Raw genomic sequence first — 20,864 nt, 5'->3', positions numbered from 1 at the left:
CGGTGGGCACTTTTACTCATCTTAGTGCAGATTGGCAGGGCAAATTTGAGGCTGCTTAAAGAGAACCCATGACAGTATAAGCAGTGAGACAAAGGTCCTGGAACTGAGGGAGAGGAAGGATGTGGAATTGGTCTTCAATCCCTCTAATGGATTGGGGAATCTCCTACTTAACCTTTGCCCCGTCTCCTTTGAAACACTCCCCACCCATAAGACTTGCTGGAAAGAAGAGCCAGCTGAAAGCCCCATGCCTAAAGAGCTCTGTCATCACCTCTTGATGGTGTAATTCTGGTTCCCAAAGGCCTCACACTAGGCCTTCCTACCAAGTGGATTCAATTTTAGAGACGCATCTTCATACTTAAGCCTTTCCTCTCATGGGGACTCCAGGATCCTGAACAGCCAAGCCTGCTACGGAGGTCAGGCCTTTCTCCAAGTAAGTTAAAAAAATCCCCATGAGGTCAGAGGATCCAGTACCCAGGCCATCTTGCCTCCTCCTAACCCTTAGCTCCTCAGCCTCAGAAAGTCCAGCTGTGAAGATGAGGCTTGGCTTCCCCAGCTTCCCCATCCCAGTACCCCTCCAGGAAGCAGCTGTTCTCCTTCTCTTCCCTCGAAGGTAAGTTTCTTATCACTTGCAGGTCACCTATCCACAGAGTGGCCAAAAAATAGCCGGGCTGATGCAAGACTGGGAATGGGAAAGCTGCAGGTGTGTTTGTGCAGGGACGTCGGTGACCTTTCATCTCGAACACCCTCTTCTCCCTCACTGGGGAGGTATAAAGGCGCCTCTCCACCACCTGCTCACACACACTTCTGCCACCATGAATGCACTCCTGATCCTGGCCTTTGTGGGAGCCGCTGGTGAGTTCCATGTCTTGCTTTGCCTCGGGCCCTGCCCACCTCTTTCCTGGAAGACACCTGCCCTGCCATCATGGTGGACTCTCCTATTTCCCATTCACTTTGATGTTCTCTCCCCTGACCTGCAAGTCTCCTTACCCGTTTCTTGGGCTCTCTGTAAGCCTTACCTCTCTCATGTTCTCCCTGATTCCACTCCCACCATCCTCCTCCATCTGTGTCAGGGAGGCTGGTGAGGGAGGCCAGGTGCAGGTGGTCCATGAAATGAACCAGCAGCCCTAGGTGTGGCTCCAGTAGTTCTGGCATAGCTGCTTGAGTGCGTCTCTCCTAGAAATTCTGTGTCTCAATTTGGGCCTCTATGTTGGATTTTTTAATTTCCCAGGTGCTTTAAGATTCCCAGGTATGCAGCCAAAGTTAAGAATCATTGTCCTATTGGTCAATAACAGTGCCTCCTGCCTATGTGAGACCAAAGACTGCTTTCTAATCTCTCCTCAGTGTACAGATCTGAGCTGGATATAACCAGGGCTACTTAGCCAGCCAGGCCAAACCATCCTGAGAACCCCGGGCTCACAGAGCCATGGGAGGTGGACAAGTTAGGACGATGACAGAGAAGCCCTCTGTGGGTGAGACAATGCAATTCTGATGTGTATCCCACTAAGTACATTTCTTGTGTCCTCACCTCAGTTCCCCCCAAAGAACTCTGAGCCCCTGTAGGGTATCTGCTCTGTGTCTTGCAGATGCAGGCACTCAGGACACTGTAACCTGTGATGCCTACAGGGGTGGCAGCTCCCTGCTTGGCTGTAGTTGCTGTGCTCATTAAGGAATCTTAATTAGCAGGAGGCGGCCAAGGCTGTGAGCTCTGCCCTCCACAACCTGCTAAATTGATTTCTCCCTTCCTGTCTCCATTCTAGTTGCTCTCCCCATTGATGACGATGACAAGATTGTCGGGGGCTACACCTGTCCGGAGAATTCCGTCCCCTACCAGGTGTCTCTGAACTCAGGCTACCACTTCTGTGGAGGCTCCCTCATCAACCAACAGTGGGTGGTGTCTGCTGCTCACTGCTACAAGTCGTAAGTGATGGGCTCTTGGTGGCAGGCTCCACAGCCCCGGCCTCCTTGGAGGGCCTGGGCCAGTCCAGGGAAGTGCTGAGGTCGTAATGTGGGTGGGGAAGGTGAGGGAGAAGTCACTGGGAGCCACTGACTTCTGGAGGTGAGATGAAGAGCAGCCCAAAGTAGAGAGCCTTCTACCCCAACGACATTCCTAAAACTGAGAGACTAGGTGTTGTAACAGCAGGGAGGGATATTTTGTGGTGGTGAGAACCAGTGAGGTCAGGCACGGTGGCACACGCCTGTAACCTCTGCGGCTTGGGAGGCAAAGACAGGAGGATTGTGAGTTCAAAGCAAAAAGCCAGGCGTTAAGCAACTCAGTGAGACCCTGTCTCTAAATAAAATACAAAACGGGCTGGGGATGTGGCTCCGTGGTTGAGTGCCCCGGAGTTTAATCCCCGGTACCTCCAAACAAACAACAAAAAAGAACCTGTGAGGAGGGCAGGCAGGGACCTTGCACAAGCACTTTCCTGCCAGTTGGCTGCACATTAAAACCACCTAAGAAACAGTTAAAAAATAAATAAATAAAACTTGAATGCCTGGGTTCTATAGCAGAGCAGCCAACTCAGCCTTTTCAAGAAGAGGGTGGTAACTACTGGTGAGTTTTTAACAGTTCTTTCTGTACCCAGAACTGAGAACTAATGTCTCCACCAGGTTTTCTCCAACCTGAGTGGGATTGGAATCTCCTAGAGGGCTGGTGAAAACCCAGATCACCAGGACCATCCCTGAGGTTCTGGTTCAGTGGTCTAGGGTGGGCACTGAGTATTTCTGACAGGTTCTCAGGTGACACTGCTGCTGCGGGTCCCAGGGCCACACACTGATGAGCTCCTGCAGAATGACAGTGCTTGCCAGAGGGAGAGGGAGAGCATTGGTCCCTGCGGGTAGTTCACAAAGGGAACTTCAGGTCCCTCTTTTGGGTCTACAACTCTGGTTGAGTGAAGGGGCTATGGGACAGTAGTTTGAGGAGGAGTCACCAACCACAGTCCTTCACCTCATCCTCCTCCACACCACCACCTCGGAAGCAGAAAGGGCCCAGGTCTCACAGCAGGACTCGCCCACTCCTGCCCCACTGCTCCTCTGACATTGTCACATACTCCAGGCCACGCCTCCAGATTTGCCCATGAACAGGGAGCATGAGCCCCCTGTGGTGTCCTGGGCTCCGGGGAGAAACCCCCCTCACCAGGCCTCTTCCCAACAGTCGCATCCAGGTGAGACTGGGAGAGCACAACATCGAAGTTATCGAGGGGAATGAGCAGTTCATCAACTCGGCCAAGGTCATCCGCCACCCTAACTACAGCAGCCGGACCCTGGACAATGACATCATGCTGATCAAGCTCGCCTCTCCTGCGACCATCAACACCCGGGTGGCCACTGTGTCTCTGCCCACCTCCTGTGCACCTGCGGGCACCCAGTGCCTCATCTCTGGCTGGGGCAACACCCTGAGCTCTGGTGGTGAGTGGGACCCTTCACCTCCTACTTCCCTCCATCCCCACATTTCCACACTTTCCAATCATGTTCCTGAGTGTGAGCCCCTTTGCTTCCAGCCTACAAATCCCCTATAAGTGCCCACTACACCCAAGGCTCTGTAGTGGGTACCAAGAGATGCGAAGTCCCAAAGAGTTGATCCTAGAACCAAAAGAACACAAGTAGAGAACGTGCCATTATTACTTCTAAGAAGGGGATCCGCAGTGATGGGAACCAAAAGCCATTGTTCCTTTCTGGGTCTCGCATTCTTGAGCTTCTCTCCAGGAGTGGCCCACTGGATTGTTCTTCTCCAACCTGGCCTGGCTCATGTTTTTTCTTTCCTTCATTTTCCGCCCCTTATAGTCAACTACCCAGACCTGCTGCAATGCCTGCGGGCCCCGCTGCTGAGCCAGGCTCAGTGTGAAGCTGCCTACCCTAGACAGATCACCAACAACATGGTGTGCGCAGGCTTCCTGGAGGGAGGAAAGGATTCTTGCCAGGTGATTTGGCCCCTCCACATGTCAAGAGCCTTGCCAGCACCCAGGTCCCACCTGGGAGTAGAATCTGAATACCCAAGTGTGGTGAGGCTGGGTGGGAAGGCTCATTTGGGCTGCTGCATGCCGGCTCCTTAGAAAGGTCAGAGAAGGGGTCCCTGTGAGAAAGATATGGAGCCACACAGCTGGGTGGGTCTTTGAGGTTCAGAGTAAGTGCAGCTATATTCCTCTTCACGTCCTATTTACTCATCCCTCCTCTCCAGGGTGACTCCGGTGGCCCTGTGGTTTGCAATGGTCAGCTTCAGGGAATTGTCTCCTGGGGCTATGGCTGTGCCCTGAAGGACAATCCTGGAGTCTATACCAGGGTGTGCAACTATGTGGCCTGGATCCAGCAGACCATCGCTGCCAATTAAAGTCCCTATGCCTGTCCCTCTGAAGTCACCTTGCTAATAAAATTGCTCTATCCTCACTGCCTGTGTCTGTGCCTGCTCCTCCAGAACCTTTGGTCTCAAAAGCATCCTCCAGTCTGAGGTCAGACAGAGCTCTCTCCTGAGAGATGATGAGCAGAGGCCCCAGTTCTCAAAATAATCTCCAGGGAATACTAGATTAACAGCATATGATGACATGAAATTCAATTAATAATAATAATTAAAAAAAAGAAGAAGAAGACGCAACAGGCAGGATGATCTATTTTCTCAAGAAAAATGCATTTCCCAGAGGTGTGTGAAAAGAGCTTCCTTGACCCTTGGTGCTCGGGTGGGTCTTGATTGTGCTGATGCATGTGCAGTTGGTTGGTAGGTAAGATCCTGTCTTCTCTACTCAGCAGGAACCTCTTTGTACCCAGAGCAAACACAGCTAGGCAAACCTCAGCCCTGGTCACCTCAGCTTCCAATCCCCTCACCCATATTCTTGTGGACAAAGTGCTGCACTCCCTCCTACCTGCAGATGTCCAACTTAAAGAAGAGCCAATCAGCCATTTCCCAACCACCTGCCCAGGGTCTGGAAGGAGAGCAGAGCTCGCTAGGTCTCCATCAGTCACAGCCTGAGAGGTCTGCCTTTGGTTCACCCACGTAATATGTATACACCATTGTGTACACACTGTCCTGCGGGCTTTAGAGGTGTTTGCACACTTAGTTCTCTCCCTTCCAGAGTGGCTTTTAGTACAGTGGTACAGATGGAAAGCAGAGGCTAAGAGAAGGTTATTAGCTTGCCCATGCCCAACACCCAGCAGATGGTCGACCCGGGGAACACCGCATCTGCCTATGTGCACACTGTCCTGCCTCCCATTCTCTCCTGCTGCAACGTCCATCTGAAGTGATGAGACCAGTCTCTCCAGCCCATTTCCTGACTCCCTGAACCTCCTGAGGGGCTCCCCCTGTTGCTCCCTTCCATGTAGCTCAGATGCTCCTGTTCATTGTACCTGGTTCACACCGTACTTGGCTTCCCACATCATTCAGAATGAATCTCCTTATAATGGAACTGCAGGGTCCTTGTTCTGCCCTGCCTCTCTGCAGCTCTCCTCCAACACTCAGAAGTCCTGGTGGCTCTTCCAACAAGCCATGCACCTCTAGCCTCTATCTCTGGACACCATGACTCCACCAGCATGGATGTCCTGCCTCATTCTCTCCAGACTCTTCAGAAAACTCTTCCCTGATGCCTCCTTCTCTTTCCATCCTGATGCTGGTTCCAATGAGTCAGGCATCCTCCTTCTCTGCCCACTTCTGCCATGCCTCTGCCCATGGTGCCCAGACAGTGGCTGAGCTGATCCTGGCATGGACTTTGACAAGAGATCAGGCCCTACTCATGCAGATATCTCCTGTGATCAGACAAATCCCAGGATAGAATAAGCACCTAGTGATTGATGAAGAAAGAGTAAAGGGAAAAGCAGGTCCTGAGGAAAGAACGAAACTTTCAGAAGAATGGTTCTCAAAGAGCGGTCCCTGGTACATAGCACCAGAATCACTAGGAACCTTGGGAGAAATGCAAATGCTGGGCCCCTTGCCAGACCCACTGAGTCAGAAGTTCTGGAATGGAGCGCAAGAACTTGCATTTTAACACATCTTCTGGGTCATTCTGATCACATGAAAGTTTGAGATCCAGCGTGGTAGAGAAATCCCTAAGCCAGTTCTTTCTATGAAAAGAATAATAGTAGCTCGTGGTTTTACTGACTATATTCAGGCACCAGGATAAATCTTCAGATGTATTATATCATTTAGTGCTCACAGCAGTCCCATGAGGTGGTTATTATTTTGTTGTTGTTGTTGTTCTCATTTTAATAAGGAGACTGGAGTTTATAGCAGTGTGGTAACTTGTCCAAGTTCTCCTAGTCTTAAGTGGGGCCAGTGGGAGCTCAGTCAGATTGAGATGCAGGGGATAGGCTTCCCTGAGGGCAGGGAACTCAAGTCTGGAGTAGGGGTGTCATCTCTTTCTCATCACTGGGCAGCTCATTTTAGCCTCTTTATTTTTTTTTTTTTTAATTTTTTATTGTTGGCTGTTCAAAACATTACATAGTTCTTGATATATCATATTTCACAATTTGATTCAAGTGGGTTATGAGCTCCCATTTTTACCCCATATACAGATTGCAGAATCACATCAGTTACACATCCATTGATTTACATATTGCCATACTAGTGTCTGTTGTATTCTGCTGCCTTTCCTATCCTCTACTATCCCCCCTCCCCTCCTCTCCCCTCCCCTCTTCTCTCTCTGCCCCCTCTACTGACATTCGTTTGTCCCCCTTGTATTATTTTTCCCCTTCCCCTCACTTCCTCTTGTATGTACTTTTGTATAACTCTGAGGGTCTCCTTCCATTTCCATGCATTTTCCCTTCTCTCTCCCTTTCCCTCCCACCTCTCATCCCTGTTTAATGTTAATCTTCTTCTCATGCTCTTCGACCATACTCTGTTCTTAGTTACTCTCCTTATATCAAAGAAGACATTTGGCATTTGTTTTTTAGGGATTGGCTAGCTTCACTTAGCATAATCTGCTCTAATGCCATCCATTTCCCTGTAAATTCTATGATTTTGTCATTTTTTAATGCAGAGTAATACTCCATTGTGTATAAATGCCACATTTTTTTTATCCATTCATCCATTGAAGGGCATCTAGGTTGGTTCCACAGTCTAGCTATTGTGAATTGTGCTGCTATGAACATCGATGTAGCAGTGTCCCTGTAGCATGCTCTATTTAGGTCTTTAGGGAATAGACCGAGAAGGGGAATAGCTGGGTCAAATGGTGGCTCCATTCCCAGATTTCCAAGAAATCTCCATACTGCTTTCCAAATTGGCTGCACCAATTTGCAGTCCCACCAGCAATGTACAAGTGTACCCTTTTCCCCACATCCTCGCCAGCACTTGTTGTTGTTTGACTTCATAATGGCTGCTAATCTAACTGGAGTGAGATGGTATCTTAGGGTGGTTTTGATTTGCATTTCTCTGACTGCTAGAGATGGTGAGCATTTTTTCATGTACTTGTTGATTGATTGTATGTCCTCCTCTGAGAAGTGTCTGTTCAGGTCCTTGGCCCATTTGTTGATTGGGTTGTTTGTTCTCTTATTGTCTAATTTTTTGAGTTCTTTGTATACTCTGGATATTAGGGCTCTATCTGAAGTGTGAGGAGTAAAGATTTGTTCCCAGGATGTAGGCTCTCTATTTACCTCTCTTATTGTATCTTTTGCTGAGAAAAAACTTTTTAGTTTGAGTAAGTCCCATTTGTTGATTCTAGTTATTAACTTTTGTGCTATGGGTGTCCTATTGAGGAATTTGGAGCCCGACCCCACAGTATGTAGATCGTAGCCAACTTTTTCTTCTATCAGAAGGCGTGTCTCTGATTTGATATCAAGCTCCTTGATCCATTTTGAATTAACTTTTGTGCATGGCGAGAGAAAGGGATTCAGTTTCATTTTGTTGCATATGGATTTCCAGTTTTCCCAGCACCATTTGTTGAAGATGCTATCCTTCCTCCATTGCATGCTTTTAGACCCTTTATCAAATATAAGATAGTTGTAGTTTTGTGGATTGGTTTCTGTGTCCTCTATTCTGTACCATTGGTCCACCCGCCTGTTTTGGTACCAGTACCATGCTGTTTTTGTTACTATTGCTCTGTAATATAGTTTGAAGTCTGGTATCGCTATACCACCTGATTCACACTTCCTGCTTAGCATTGTTTTTGCTATTCTGGGTCGTTTATTTTTCCATATGAATTTCATGATTGCTTTCTCTATTTCTACAAGAAATGCCGTTGGGATTTTGATTGGCATTGCATTAAACCTATAGAGAACTTTTGGTAATATCGCCATTTTGATGATGTTAGTTCTGCCTATCCATGAACAGGGTATATTTTTCCATCTTCTAAGATCTTCTTCTATTTCTCTCTTTAGGGTTCTGTAGTTTTCATTGTATAAGTCTTTCACCTCTTTTGTTAGGTTGATTCCCAAGTATTTTATTTTTTTTGAAGATATTGTGAATGGAGTGGTTGTCCTCATTTCCATTTCAGAGGATTTGTCGCTGATATACAGGAATGCCTTTGATTTATGCGTGTTGATTTTATATCCTGCCACTTTGCTGAATTCATTTATTAGCTCTAATAGTTTCTTTGTAGACCCTTTTGGGTCTGCTAGGTATAGAATCATGTCATCTGCAAATAGTGATAATTTAAGTTCTTCTTTTCCTATTTTGATGCCTTTAATTTCTTTCGTCTGTCTAATTGCTCTGGCCAGTGTTTCGAGAACTATGTTGAACAGAAGTGGAGAGAGAGGGCATCCCTGTCTTGTTCCAGATTTTAGAGGGAATGCCTTCAATTTTTCTCCATTCAGAATGATGCTAGCCTGAGGCTTAGCATAGATTGCTTTTACAATATTGAGGTATGTTCCTGTTATCCCTAGTTTTTCTAGAGTTTTGAACATAAAGGGATGCTGTACTTTGTCGAATGCTTTTTCCGCATCTATCGAGATGATCATATGGTTCTTATTTTTAAGTCTATTGATGTGGTGAATAACATTTATTGATTTCCGTATATTGAACCAGCCTTGCATCCCAGGGATGAATCCTACTTGATCATGGTGCACAATTTTTTTGATATGTTTTTGTATCCGAGTGGCCAGAATTTTATTGAGGATTTTTGCATCTAGGTTCATTAGAGATATTGGTCTGTAGTTTTCTTTCTTTGAAGTGTCTTTGTCTGGTTTAGGTATCAGGGTGATGTTGGCCTCGTAGAATGAATTTGGAAGTTCTCCCTCTTTTTCTATTTCCCAAAGTAGCTTGAAAAGTATTGGTATTAGTTCCTCTTTAAAGGTTTTGTAAAACTCTGCTGTATACCCATCCGGTCCTGGGCTTTTCTTAGTTGGTAGTCTTTTGATGGTTTCTTCTATTTCCTCAATTGATATTAGCCTCTTTAATTTTCAGCTCTTCAACTCAAAAAATTCAGTGGGTCGTGGGAAAGAGTTTGAAACAAACCTATGAACATGTTTGAACATTCTCAAGAATTACAGATGAGAAAAATGTTATTTGTATGTGTCTCAGTTTCTCCCCCTTGCCCCACAATATACAACTTCAGAAAGATCCTGCGTCCCTCTCCTGTCCCCAACAGCACTCTGCACATTCTTCTGACCCCCTCAAGTGGCCAAGCCCAGATTGCATGTACTGAGCTCTAAAAAATAAGGAAAGATTGCCTCCTGCTGCCCAAATAGATGCATGGCCTCAAATCGACCAGTGTATGCTGCTTTTACCTGGCAGAAAGAAAGAAAGAAAGAAAGGAAGGAAGGAAGGAAGGAAGGAAGGAAGGAAGGAAGGAAGAAAGAAAGAAAGAAGAGTTGTGTGTGCATTAGGGCCCAATGTCCAAAGAAGCAAAACTAAGAAAAGCTCCATCAGATACTATGATATCATAAGACTAGTTGGGATTAAGGTCCTCAGATGATTAAAGGGAAACTAACTTAGTGGGTAAATTATTGATAGGCAAAAGGGGTGAATAAGACAGGAAAACAGATCTACTTGAAAATAGATCAAAGTAAAGTCTATGCCTCAATGAAGAAAGAAAATAAATAAGGGAACTTAACTACTTTGCAATCAATGGAAGCAATCGACCTTTTATTCAGGCTGTTGGTGGTGTGAGATCTGCCACTATTAGTGAGGCAAATAACCAGATGTCTCCCACTTTCCTTACCAAATTCTAAGACCCAGGCCCTGCACCCAGTTTAGGGCACACCTGGCTAGCACTCTGATATTCTCCAGGGCGTACACCTGTCCAGTTTCCATCAGGGAACCAACTATGGGTCCCATGCTTGGCACTGTGACAGAAATACCCAGGAGAATTTTCTCCCTTTTTTTAAATTTAAATATGTTGGTAAACCTAATCATAGAGATTTTAACTCAAGCTCATAAGGATTCATTAGAAGTCTGCATTTCTCACAAGCTTCCTACAGGACTAGGAATTCCACTGATCCCTGAATTCATGACCATGAATTTGCTCCTTATATAAAATGATCCTCTTTGGAAAAAAACAATGGCCTTGTAAACTAAGTAAGCATTTCTTTTTTAAGTAGGATATTTTCATATACTATTCAAAGTAATATTTTGTTTCTCTTTCTTGTTTAAATTTTATTAATTTAAGTTTAATTTTAAATAGTATAGTTATCTAGTCTCAAAATGGAAATAACACAATGAAGTTAATACCGAGAGATGTAACCTGTATTTTCACTGTCCCTGCCCTCGCCATTCATCCTTCATAGGTATTCACTCTTACCAGTTTCTTTTGTATCCTTCCCATGTTTCTTTGTAAAAAATCAACTGAACAAATGTATAATTCTCGTTCCCCCCGCTTTGTTGGACAAAATGGTAGAATACATCTATGCAGTTCTGCAGCTTGCTCTTTTCCAGCTAATGATTTATCTTCAAGATCTTTCCAAGCATCTTATTAATTTTTTAGCATTTAATACTATTCCATTGTGGGAACATCACACAGTGTATTGATCCCATCCTGTTCTGAGTTTTTCCCAATATTTTACTTTTCTAAACGGTGCAAATATCTCTCCCGCCTTCAATTGTATGCAGCAGTGTTTACAATATAAATTCCCCTAGTGGGACTTTTGGATGAAAAGGCAAATGATTTTGCTTCCAAATTGCTTCACTTGAGGTGTGTCATTTGCATTCCTACCAGCAACAGCATGTTAATGTGTTTATTTCACCAAATGCTACCTGGGAAGGACGGCCTTCAGGATTTCTTTTTGTCAGTCTAATTGGTGAAAAGTATTATTTCAATGGATTTTTACTTTACATTATTGCTGTGATAGTTTTTCCCTATAGTTAAGTACCACTTCAATTTCTTTTCCTCTGAACCATCTGCTGTTTGCCCTTTTTTATAGGGCTGTTGGATTATTTTCTTGATTTTTAGGAGTTTATCACATGTTGGGGGAAATAGCACAGAGGGTGTGAATTGCAAATCTCTCCCCCACGTTATTTGATTTTTTTTCTATTTTTCTGTGCAAATGTGTCATTATTATTTAGTCACGTTTGCCTTTTTCCTTCATCTGGATTTTAAGTCATAGCAAAAAAGGAAGTATCATCTGGGGAGAGGTATCTAGGCCACCCAAATGCAGGTTAAATTTCAAAGTCATCTTGTACCTGAGGGGAAAAGATACCAGCCTGAACTTAAAATGTCTCCGTCCTTCAGGGAAGAGAGCACAAAGGCTGTGACCGTGGAGTGGCCTTGTAGGTGCTCTCCATCCAGCCTCCACAGGATTTCCCCTGCTCCCTTTACCTAACTGAGCTTCTGAGGCCAACAGTGAAGGTCAGGATGGCTGACGCTGCCTGTGATCTCCTCTCATTCCAAACTGGTCCCTGGAAATACAGCTATTGTTTTCTGTATCTAGAACAGTCCTTGCTCTCTGTAGCTTGTGGTCAATTTTCCACAGAACTCCGGGACCCAGCTGACCACCTGCAAGGCTCAGGATCTGCTAAAGAGACAGTCTGAGTCCAGAGGGGTCTGTTCTTGGGGCGGGGCTGAGGTGAGGGGTGGTTCTGGGACTTCATGACAGGGTAGCTCCCTGCTGTGACGACAGCTTGGTAAGGGGTGGATACCAGGGAAACCAGCCCCCTCAGCAAACATTTCTATAAGTCACACAGCCCCCAAGTGGGGTAAGAAGGGAGCCCCCAGCCTGGTCTGTGCCCCACCATCTCCCCACAATGGGGGGTGATGTCCCCTGCCCCTCCTGTCTCTACCCCCTCAAAGAAGCAGCTGCTCTGGTGGTTTCTTCAGCCTCTGAGGGGTGGGGTCATGGGAGGAGCCGTTTTTGTATAAAGCTGTAACATTGTGGGGACAGGGGGGGCCACAGTGATTCAATTCTATGGGAAGCCTTTACAAAAACCTTTCTGCCTGTCCCGACATCCACAGCCCTTCTGTTCATCTCCTAGGTCCCAGGCCCAGGTGTGGTTGGGTTCAGAATGCTTCTGCCTTACACCTGACCACATGCCAGGCCAAGGTCATGGACAAAGTCAGGCCCAGATCAGAACTGGAGCTTCCCGTGCAGAAAGAACCCAGAGACAAGAATTCCTCAGTGGCGCCACAGGTGAAGGATGCAGGGAGATCCCTTCTTGCCAAGCCCAGGTCATGGAAAGGTGCATCAGAGGTTCTATAGAGGATTCAAGAGGACACCAGGGATACCCAGCCCTTGACAGACGCAGTTGTCATAGGTTCTGGACCCCTGGCCTGCTCTGCACACCTGAGTCCCTTTAATGGGTCCTCAGAGAGGGAGCTTTTGTATGGGTATCCTTCCAGAAAGGGACAGAAGTTCCCTGTCATGTTCCGTGGTTCCAAGAGTAAAGCATTGAAAATGTCTTTCTACACAAAATCTACAAAGCAGAAGAGGGCATTCCTCATCCAGGGCCTTCAGATCCTACCCAGGGCTTCCTCTCTCTGCACCTGGACTGTATTTTCCTCCTTGCCCCACGTCACCGTGCAAACACAGAAGTCTTCTTTGGAGAAGGCACAAGGCTCACGGTTGTAGGTAAGGTATCTCTCGGATAAATTTTCAGCTCCCTTAGTGGGAAAAGTGGGTCTCAAGTGTCCATTTTTGAGTGGCTATATTTGGATGTGCCAACTATGACTATACCTTCGGCTCGGGAACTAGGCTCACGGTCATAGGTAAGGCTCTCTGGGCTTGTTCGATGAGGGTAGACTCTGTTCTGGGAAATGTCAAAATATGAAGGAGAGGCCCTCTCGTGTCAGGGACTGAGTTCAGAGGAGGCTCCCCGTGAGGGTAAATCCATCCAGGTGGTCTGTAGATTTTTGGTGGAGTCAGAGCTAAGTCTGGGATGGAAGGCAACAGGCAAACAAAAAGGTAGGGGAACTGAGAACCCGGCAGTAATGAAGGAGCTGCCACACTAGTCCATCTCCCTCGCTGGCGAGTGGGTCTGGAGGGGCTTCTGTTTTTCCTGGCACTAGACTTGAGCAGGCCATGCTGTGTCTCTGTTCCTCACCTGCGAGGGTCCTGGGCAGGCTCTGGAAGGGCATGGGAGTGTGTGAAGCAGGGTGTTCTGTGTGAGGAAAGAGACCATGAACACCCAGCCTCTCCCTGAATCCCAGCTGAGCTCAGCAGACAATGGGAGGTTTTGAAGTGGACCCTGGAGGCCGTGTTCTGGAAACACGGTCTATTTTGGGGAGGGAAGCCGGCTCACTGTTGTAGGTAAGTAAATCAGGGTTGGAGGGCTGGGGACCAGAAGGAGCCTCTATTTCATGGGCCTGGGTTACAATGTATTTTTATTGGGAAGATCTGAATTCGTGTCTGGATGTAGACATGGAGGGAATCCATATCCAACATCTCGTGGGTACTGTACTAGGGAGGCAGATGAACTAGCTGGGAAGGAGTCACCTTGTCCATCTCCTGTTCCTTCAAGGTGCCTGTTCTGACCATGATAGGTGGCAGGGTCTCTGCCCTTACCATCTTCATGGTCCTGCTCTTTGTCTCCTTCACACAGAAAGGAGACAGACACAGAGAGAAGGATGGGGACCCCATAGGGCACATTTGTCCCCTAATCATGGCATTTAAGGTTGTCTGCCCTGCCCTCCACTTCAGACGTAAAATTCTCCACAGACGGGGAGAGGTGAGCAGGTGGCAGGCTTGGCGGGAGGGAATGGCCGGCAGGAGGAGGAGGCAGTTTTTCTGCCAGGCTGTCGGGTTGTGCAACCAACGAAAAACTCTATTTCGGCAACGGAACCAAGCTGTCTGTCTTAGGTACGTAAAAGGTTTACTTTGGAGTAGGGTCTTGTTACGTCGGAGTTCCAGGAGGACTCTGGAGGGGACAGGCACTGAGGACACAGCCGGGGTTTGGGCTGAGAGACAGTAGGAGGGTGGAGTCCACTCCAGCAGCTCCCTGGGGTTTTCCACCCTTGTGTTTTACTGTGTAACAACCAGGCACAGCATTTTGGAGAGGGGACTCGACTCTCTGTCCTAGGTAAGCTGCAGGTCTGGGGTGGTAGGGCCACTGTCCTTCAGAGTCAGTCTCCGCTTCTCCCAGCACTGGTAGACGGGGACTTGGTGATTCCTTTACTCCTTGACTTGCCAGGGTGGTTGGGGCTGGGTCGGCACCTCTGTTTCTGTCCTCTGAGTCTTCAGTCTGTGATCCGCCCCTACTTTCTTTGCTCATCTTTCCTTCTCGTGCGTGGATCTGCTCCCCCTAAACCTCTTTGACCCGTCCCTCCTGTCCTTCCCTTTCCTCTCACTGCATAGTATGCTTAGGCATTCTTCCTAATGGACTTCTGCCCTGAGTGCAGGCAGAGAAAGGCGGCCGGCCCTCTGTTCTGGGGAGCAAAGGCTTGCCTCTGGCTGGAACCCCCAATAGGATTTTACCCAGCCACTTGTAGCTGTGCTCCAATACTTCACCTCTCTTCTTTGGGACTGGTACCAGGCTCACCGTGACAGGTATGGGGGCTCCATTTCTAGGGGTGCTTGTGTTTGACCACAGTGATCTGGGAAGGGTGTTGGGCATAAGCTTAGATATCAGAGCTGCCCCTTCCCACCTGCAGCCAGGTGCCCTCTCCTACCTTCCCAGGACCCAGCCGCTTGCTGTTCTGTGTCTGCCGCAGCTTCCAGCCTGAGAGCCTCTTCCTTCACCTTCGGGCTTTCTGTTTGCTCTCTTTCTGTTTGCTCTCTGGGACTTCCCTTACCTCTACCTCCCTACTAGGTGTGTTGTTTCGTTTTCTCTTTTTTATCTGCTCATCTCCATTCTTTCCTTCCTCTCCTTTCTCCATTTCTGCATTGTTGACCCCCTTTTGGTTACTTAGCTCTGTCACCTACGTTAAACTCCTTCCCAACATAAACCTCCAGCACAGACCTGTGGGCTTGCTTGACTCTCCTCCTGTCTGCCCCTGCCAGTCTCAGAAGAGCCACGTTCATCTCTCTGGGGTGGCTGAATTGCCCTGGAGGCAGTAGGGCCCAGGCTGGTGAGGCCAGCGTGGTTTAAGGGCTGCTCCTGAGGCCTGGGGACATAGTCCATGTCATGGCACTGCAGGAGCAGCAGGGGAGTCTCTGGGGTGTGCTGTGCTTGGTGGGTATCAGGGAGAGAAGTCTCAATAGACCGTTACAACAGGAAACTTACCCCATCTCAGCAACAGGTTAAGTATAAAGGCAAAAAAAAAAAAATTAGTTTGGAGACCCTATTTTCTCAGATCTCAACATGTTGGGGTAAAGGGCCTTCCTGAAACCCTAACAGAGCCATTGCCATGCTTTGGAAGAAGCAGGTGGGTGAGGGGAATGGGCTGGAAACAGACAGTACTGAAATAATGGGATACCAGGTCATGCCAGGATGGGTCCCTGGGAAGACAGTGCCCTGCAGGTAGGGGCTCAAGCCAAAAAATTTAATTGAAAGTGCTAATCACTGAATTCCAAGTCCTGGGTTCAATGGAATGGGTCCCAGCATAGGGTATGATGATGGTTCATTCCATTTGAAAGATGACTTAAATCAACTCTAGCTCTCTAAGAGATGTAAAATGGGTAAAAATCCTTTATAAAGGATTCAACTGATTTGACAACTTGCATTTGTTTTAATTTTCATCCCTGCATCATCATAGTGTTTGTCTTTTTCCAAACCTGTGCCTCAAATTTCCCAAACATTTCTCAAATTTAGACACAGCAGAGTCACCTTGGCATGGCACATTTATGTACTATGGTCAGAGCAGAGCCAAACAGGGCAGCAAACTCTGGCAAAAGAGCAGGTGCATGCACAGTGGATATGGTCCCTTCCGTTCCTCATGAGGCATCACACGAGGTAATGCCTTCCAATGATTCCAGAAATTCTTCCCTCTCATCTGCCAAGGGTGTGAAAGTACCCAGAGATTTCCAGTGTGAGCCTTTTGCTGACATGGCCAACCGACCTGGTGATTTGTTTATAACAGCAATCAGGCTTTGACTATTTTTCATAATGCACAAGGTCTTTCATAGAATTATAGCCATTCTAGGCAAGCCACCACACCCGCTTGACAAATAAACACAATGAGGAAAGTGTGTCTTATGGGCAAGAAAGGCTAATTCCAATCTGTGGTATTGTTGAAACAAACTAATACCACACTTTAAAAAAAGAAAAATGATAATTAGAAAAAAATAAATTTGATTCCTTCTATCATGCTGCTGATGGGAATTTTCTGCCTCAAAATCCAGGCTCACTAAATGGTACACTGACTGCTTCTGAGTCTGAAAATCATTATCCATGTTCTGAGCATGATGCTGAACTAGGAAAAAAACAGACTGATAAGTTTTTTTTGAAAGATCAGCAAAAAAGTCCCAGAGTAAGAGAAATAACAAAAGCAAAAAAAAAAAAAAAAAAAAAAAATCACGTCCTTAGGGAGATGGGGGTGTGCAGTAAGCAGTACCTATACATGAGATAAGGATAGAAGGAGAGCGACAGAGACGGGGACAGTGACCCCAAGCAAACAGTATAGACCACAACATAATTTTGTATTATCTCGAGGGTCAAACACGCACACACAGAGTCTCCACCTGACCCACAGTGATCTCAGAACAGCCCTGTTCCCAACCCCCCTTCACTTTCCAGAGGACCTGAAGAAGGTGTCCCCACCCAAGGTCACTGTGTTTGAGCCATCAGAAGCAGAGATCGACAGGAAAAAAAAGGCCACCCTCGTGTGCCTGGCCACAGACTTCTACCCAGACCACGTGGAGCTGAGCTGGTGGGTGAATGGAAAGGAGGTGCAAAATGGGGTCAGCACGGACCCTCAGCCCTCCAGTGCCGCCAGTGACTCCAAATACTTCCTGAGCAGTCGCCTGAGGGTCTCTGCCATCTTCTGGCTCAACCCTCGCAACCACTTCCGCTGCCAAGTGCAGTTCTATGGGCTCTCAGAGGATGATGAGTGGACCGAGGAGGGGCCCAAACCCATCACCCAGAATGTCAGTGCTGAGGTCTGGGGCCGAGCAGGTGAGTAGGGCCTGGGGAGGCTGTGAGGAGATGGGGCTGCACCAGGGGAGCACAAAGATGGGGTACAGTCAGAAAGTCTAGATGCAGGGCTGGGGGTGGAGAAGAGGACTAAAGGCCATCAGGAAGGGGAGCTGGGCACCTAGGGCTAACTCCTCCCCATCCTCTGCCCAATAGCCTAAGAGCTAGGGGCCCCTTTCTCCATGGAGCTCAGCACCTGGGTACCCCCTCTGTCCCCTTGGTGCTGCCACTCATTATAGGACTCAAGAATGATGGGTGACCTTGTCCCAGGAGAAGAAAGATGGTCCCAGGGCTCAGAGAGGACTGGCCAGGACCAGGCTTGAGGCTGACTTGGTTCCAACCTGCTTAAGGAGATGAGGTCTCTCACCCATCTTTCTCCCCTCTTTTCTTTCAGACTGTGGTGTCACCTCAGGTGAGTGAGCTGCTTCCTTTCTGTTCATCTCCCTGGTCTTGTCTCTGGACCCAGGACACAGAGAACTCTTGGACAGTGGGGTGTGGGGCAGGCCAGACCACGTGCTCTCAGGGACTTACCTGCTCTGTCTTTGCCCCAACAGTGACCTATCAGCAAGGGGTGCTGTCTGCCACCATCCTCTATGAGATCCTGCTGGGGAAGGCCACTGTGTATGCTGTGCTGGTCAGCACCCTGGTGCTGATGGCCATGGTAAGGAGAGGGGTGAGGGAGCAGATGGGTGGAGGGAGGGGGTGAAGTATGCATGGGATGCAAGGGGATCTCTGAGCCAGCTCCAGCCCTGATCCACTGTCATCCCAATGAGACTGCAGGGGACTGCAGGCCAAGGAGGAAAGGCAGACTCACTAAGAATACGCCACTGGGGGATGGGAGAAACAAGGAGCCCTCCTCTAGTCAGGCCCAGCTTCTGCCCGCTCTGCTCCACTCCCACTGCTTTGTGGCCCCTGGGCCCTGACAATGTCCTCTCTTCCTCAGGTGAAGAAGAAGAATTGCTGAGGCCAGGTCTGATCCCGTGTCTTGAGCTGTTCTCCAGCCTCACCTTGATTCTCCTGTTCCTAATCCAACCTATGGACCTAAAGAGTTACTCTGTTCACCTCTCATCACCTTCCTACTGAGATATTCATCCTTCTCTCTGCTTCTGGGAAGATTGAGCTCATAGCCCTGAATCTGAAACAAATTTTTACCAATAAAAATGGTACTTGGGGCCTGGTTGTGTCTCATGGATTTCTTTGGCATTCTGCCCTTCATTGACCTCCATTCTGACCTGCAAAAGGCAGCATGTCCAAAGGCATGCAGAGTGACTATCTTGCCTCCTCTGGCTAAGACTCTTTCCTCCTGTACATTATGATGAGGGTCCCCAAAAGTTGTGGACTGTATCAGACTTTCCTAGTTCCCAGTGTGAGATTAGTCTGAAAGGCAGTGGCTGGACTCTGGAAAACCAGCAAGTCAAGGACAGAGAGGGAAGATCATGGTGAAGTATAACCCTGCCCAGCACAAGACAGAGATCAAGCGGACCAGATCAAATGTCCTTCGTTACCCCTTTAGGTTTTGTCTGTATGTCCTTAACACCTCCAGTTTATCTTGTTTCAGGATTTGGACTTAAGATTTGTGTTGCTCTGCAGATCTAGGCTGGAATCCTAGAGAAGACGGAGTTGATAAAACTGTTCTGTGAAATCTGGGATGAGTAATCGCCCAGAAGCAAGGACCAAGGAGACTGAGGCCATTTGCGTGCAGTAGCCCTTCTCTTCTATCTGCTCCTGCACTTGATGGATGGAGATCTCACTTCCCCAAGCACATGGTGTTAGGGACACCTATAGGGTGGAGACACTTACCTTACAGGGGTGAACTTTGCATGAAGATGAAACACTGTACTATGGAGTGTATGCATGTGATCAGATAGAGAAGGCATAGAATAGTAAATGGCCCCATGTAAGTATTGGAAGCAAGTGTGGATCTCCCCATTTTACAGGTATAGAAACTATAGTTCACAGATCAAGTAACTGGTAAGGGGTGACATTGTGGCATGTTCTTCTGAAGACAGCTGTTCTGGAAGCTTTTCCCAATTAGCAACCAGGGTGGTGTACTTGTTCCTGGTGTCATGGTGATTCTGGAGCAGCTGCCCCCAAACTCCAGGGAGGGCAGCACCCACAGATACACACTGGAGTTGCCTTAATTCCTCAATATTTAGTTTCCTAGGGATGCAGAAAGAAAGTACATGACAAAGTACCATAACAGAGCGTCACAAGCTGGTTTAGAACAATATATATTTATTCTCTTTGCAATTTGGAAGCTGGAAATCCAAAATTAAGTTATCAGCAGGGTTGGGCTCCCTGACAGCTCCCAGGAGGATCATTTCTTGCTTCTCTCTCTTCTGGTGACTCCGGCCTCTCCTAGGCTTCGGTCAGCATCACTCTCCCTCTGTCTTACAGGGCTCTCTCCTGTATCTCTGCTTCTAAATCCCCCTCTCCTTTCTCTTATGAAGACATGAGTCATTGTATTTAAAGCTCATCTTAAATCCCAAGTGACTTCATCTAGAGAGCTTAATCAATGACTTCTGCAGAGACAGATTTCCAACTAAGGTCACATTCTGAGGTTCTGGGTGGGCATGGTTCTGCAGGGACACTACACATCTGTGACAGTTTCTAAGAAGTGGAGGTGAGAGGTGTCATGGAGGCAACTTGCATAAGCCACGAAAGGATGATCCTTCACCAGCGTTGGCCTAAGGAGCTAATTACATTCTAGTAACTTCCATCAGTCAAAACTATCTTTTAATGTCACAAACTGTAGTACTTTTTTTTAACTGGTTGTTACTTTCGCTGTTTATGTGTTGATTTGTTTCTATGGGAGCTAAAACAGCTTAATAGCAAAGGGAACAGGTTCTAGCCCTGTACCAGCATCCACAAAAGGATGCCTCCTGCATCCTCCCTGGGTGGGCGGGGGGGGAGATGGGGAAGCTGCAAGCATATTATGGAGATTCCTTTCAGGGATTAGATGCAAAGTTAAGCAGAAGAGGGGATGAGCAAATGCTTTGGAGAAAATGGAGTGTTGTGGGGTCTGGGGTGTAGAAGGACAGGGGTTTGCCCAAGCAGAGCTGTGAGGGGCTGAGCAGCTGTAGTGCTAGACTAGGGCGGAGGTGGGGGAGGGTAGCCCCTCACAGAAGAGAATGAGGTCTGAGGGTTTGGTGGTTGTTCTCTTGTGGATGCTGAAAGGAGAGGCCTTAGCAGGTGGGAGTGTGTGGCAGAGTTGCTGCTCAGGTAACCCAGAGTTTGCCAGCAGGTCAAAGTGAAGAACAAACGAAGGAATCTTCTCCAGAGGATAAAGTCCAGTTGCATTTCACCCTCTCAGCCCAGGGTAACAGAGATGGTGAGAGTCAAAATCCCATCTAGTCCCTGCTCAACACCCCAAGTGACCCAGGAAAGTCCTCAAGTCTTTACTGCCCTTTCCTTGTCTCTCCCAAACATCACGGCTCCCAGCACTCAACTCACAGCCCTGGGAAAGTTGTCTCTTCTGCCTCCACCTCTTTATCTAGAATTTAAGTATATTCTT

At 47.6% G+C, this 20,864-nt stretch overlaps 1 protein-coding gene and 1 gene segment (V, D, J or C); both read left to right on the top strand.

The window, feature by feature from the left end:
* Positions 1–783: 783 nt before the first annotated feature.
* LOC114099162 (trypsin-4) lies at positions 784–4,380 on the top strand. The gene is made up of 5 exons (XM_027943399.3): positions 784–852; positions 1,758–1,917; positions 3,152–3,405; positions 3,781–3,917; positions 4,175–4,380. The coding sequence occupies exons 1-5, from the start codon at positions 813–815 to the stop codon at positions 4,322–4,324; spliced, it is 741 nt and encodes a 246-aa protein (XP_027799200.1). The 5' UTR covers positions 784–812; the 3' UTR covers positions 4,325–4,380.
* An 8,325-nt stretch (positions 4,381–12,705) lies between these two features.
* Positions 12,706–18,527, top strand: LOC114099167 (T cell receptor beta constant 1-like). The segment is given in 6 exon segments: positions 12,706–12,724; positions 12,984–13,049; positions 16,955–17,332; positions 17,745–17,762; positions 17,905–18,011; positions 18,294–18,527. Coding segments are annotated over 6 exon segments (609 nt in total).
* Positions 18,528–20,864: the final 2,337 nt, after the last annotated feature.

This window comes from Marmota flaviventris, chromosome 1 (genome assembly GCF_047511675.1).
Source record: "Marmota flaviventris isolate mMarFla1 chromosome 1, mMarFla1.hap1, whole genome shotgun sequence".
NCBI classification, from domain to species: Eukaryota; Metazoa; Chordata; class Mammalia; order Rodentia; family Sciuridae; genus Marmota; species Marmota flaviventris.
This window is presented reverse-complemented; position numbering and strand designations above follow the sequence as displayed.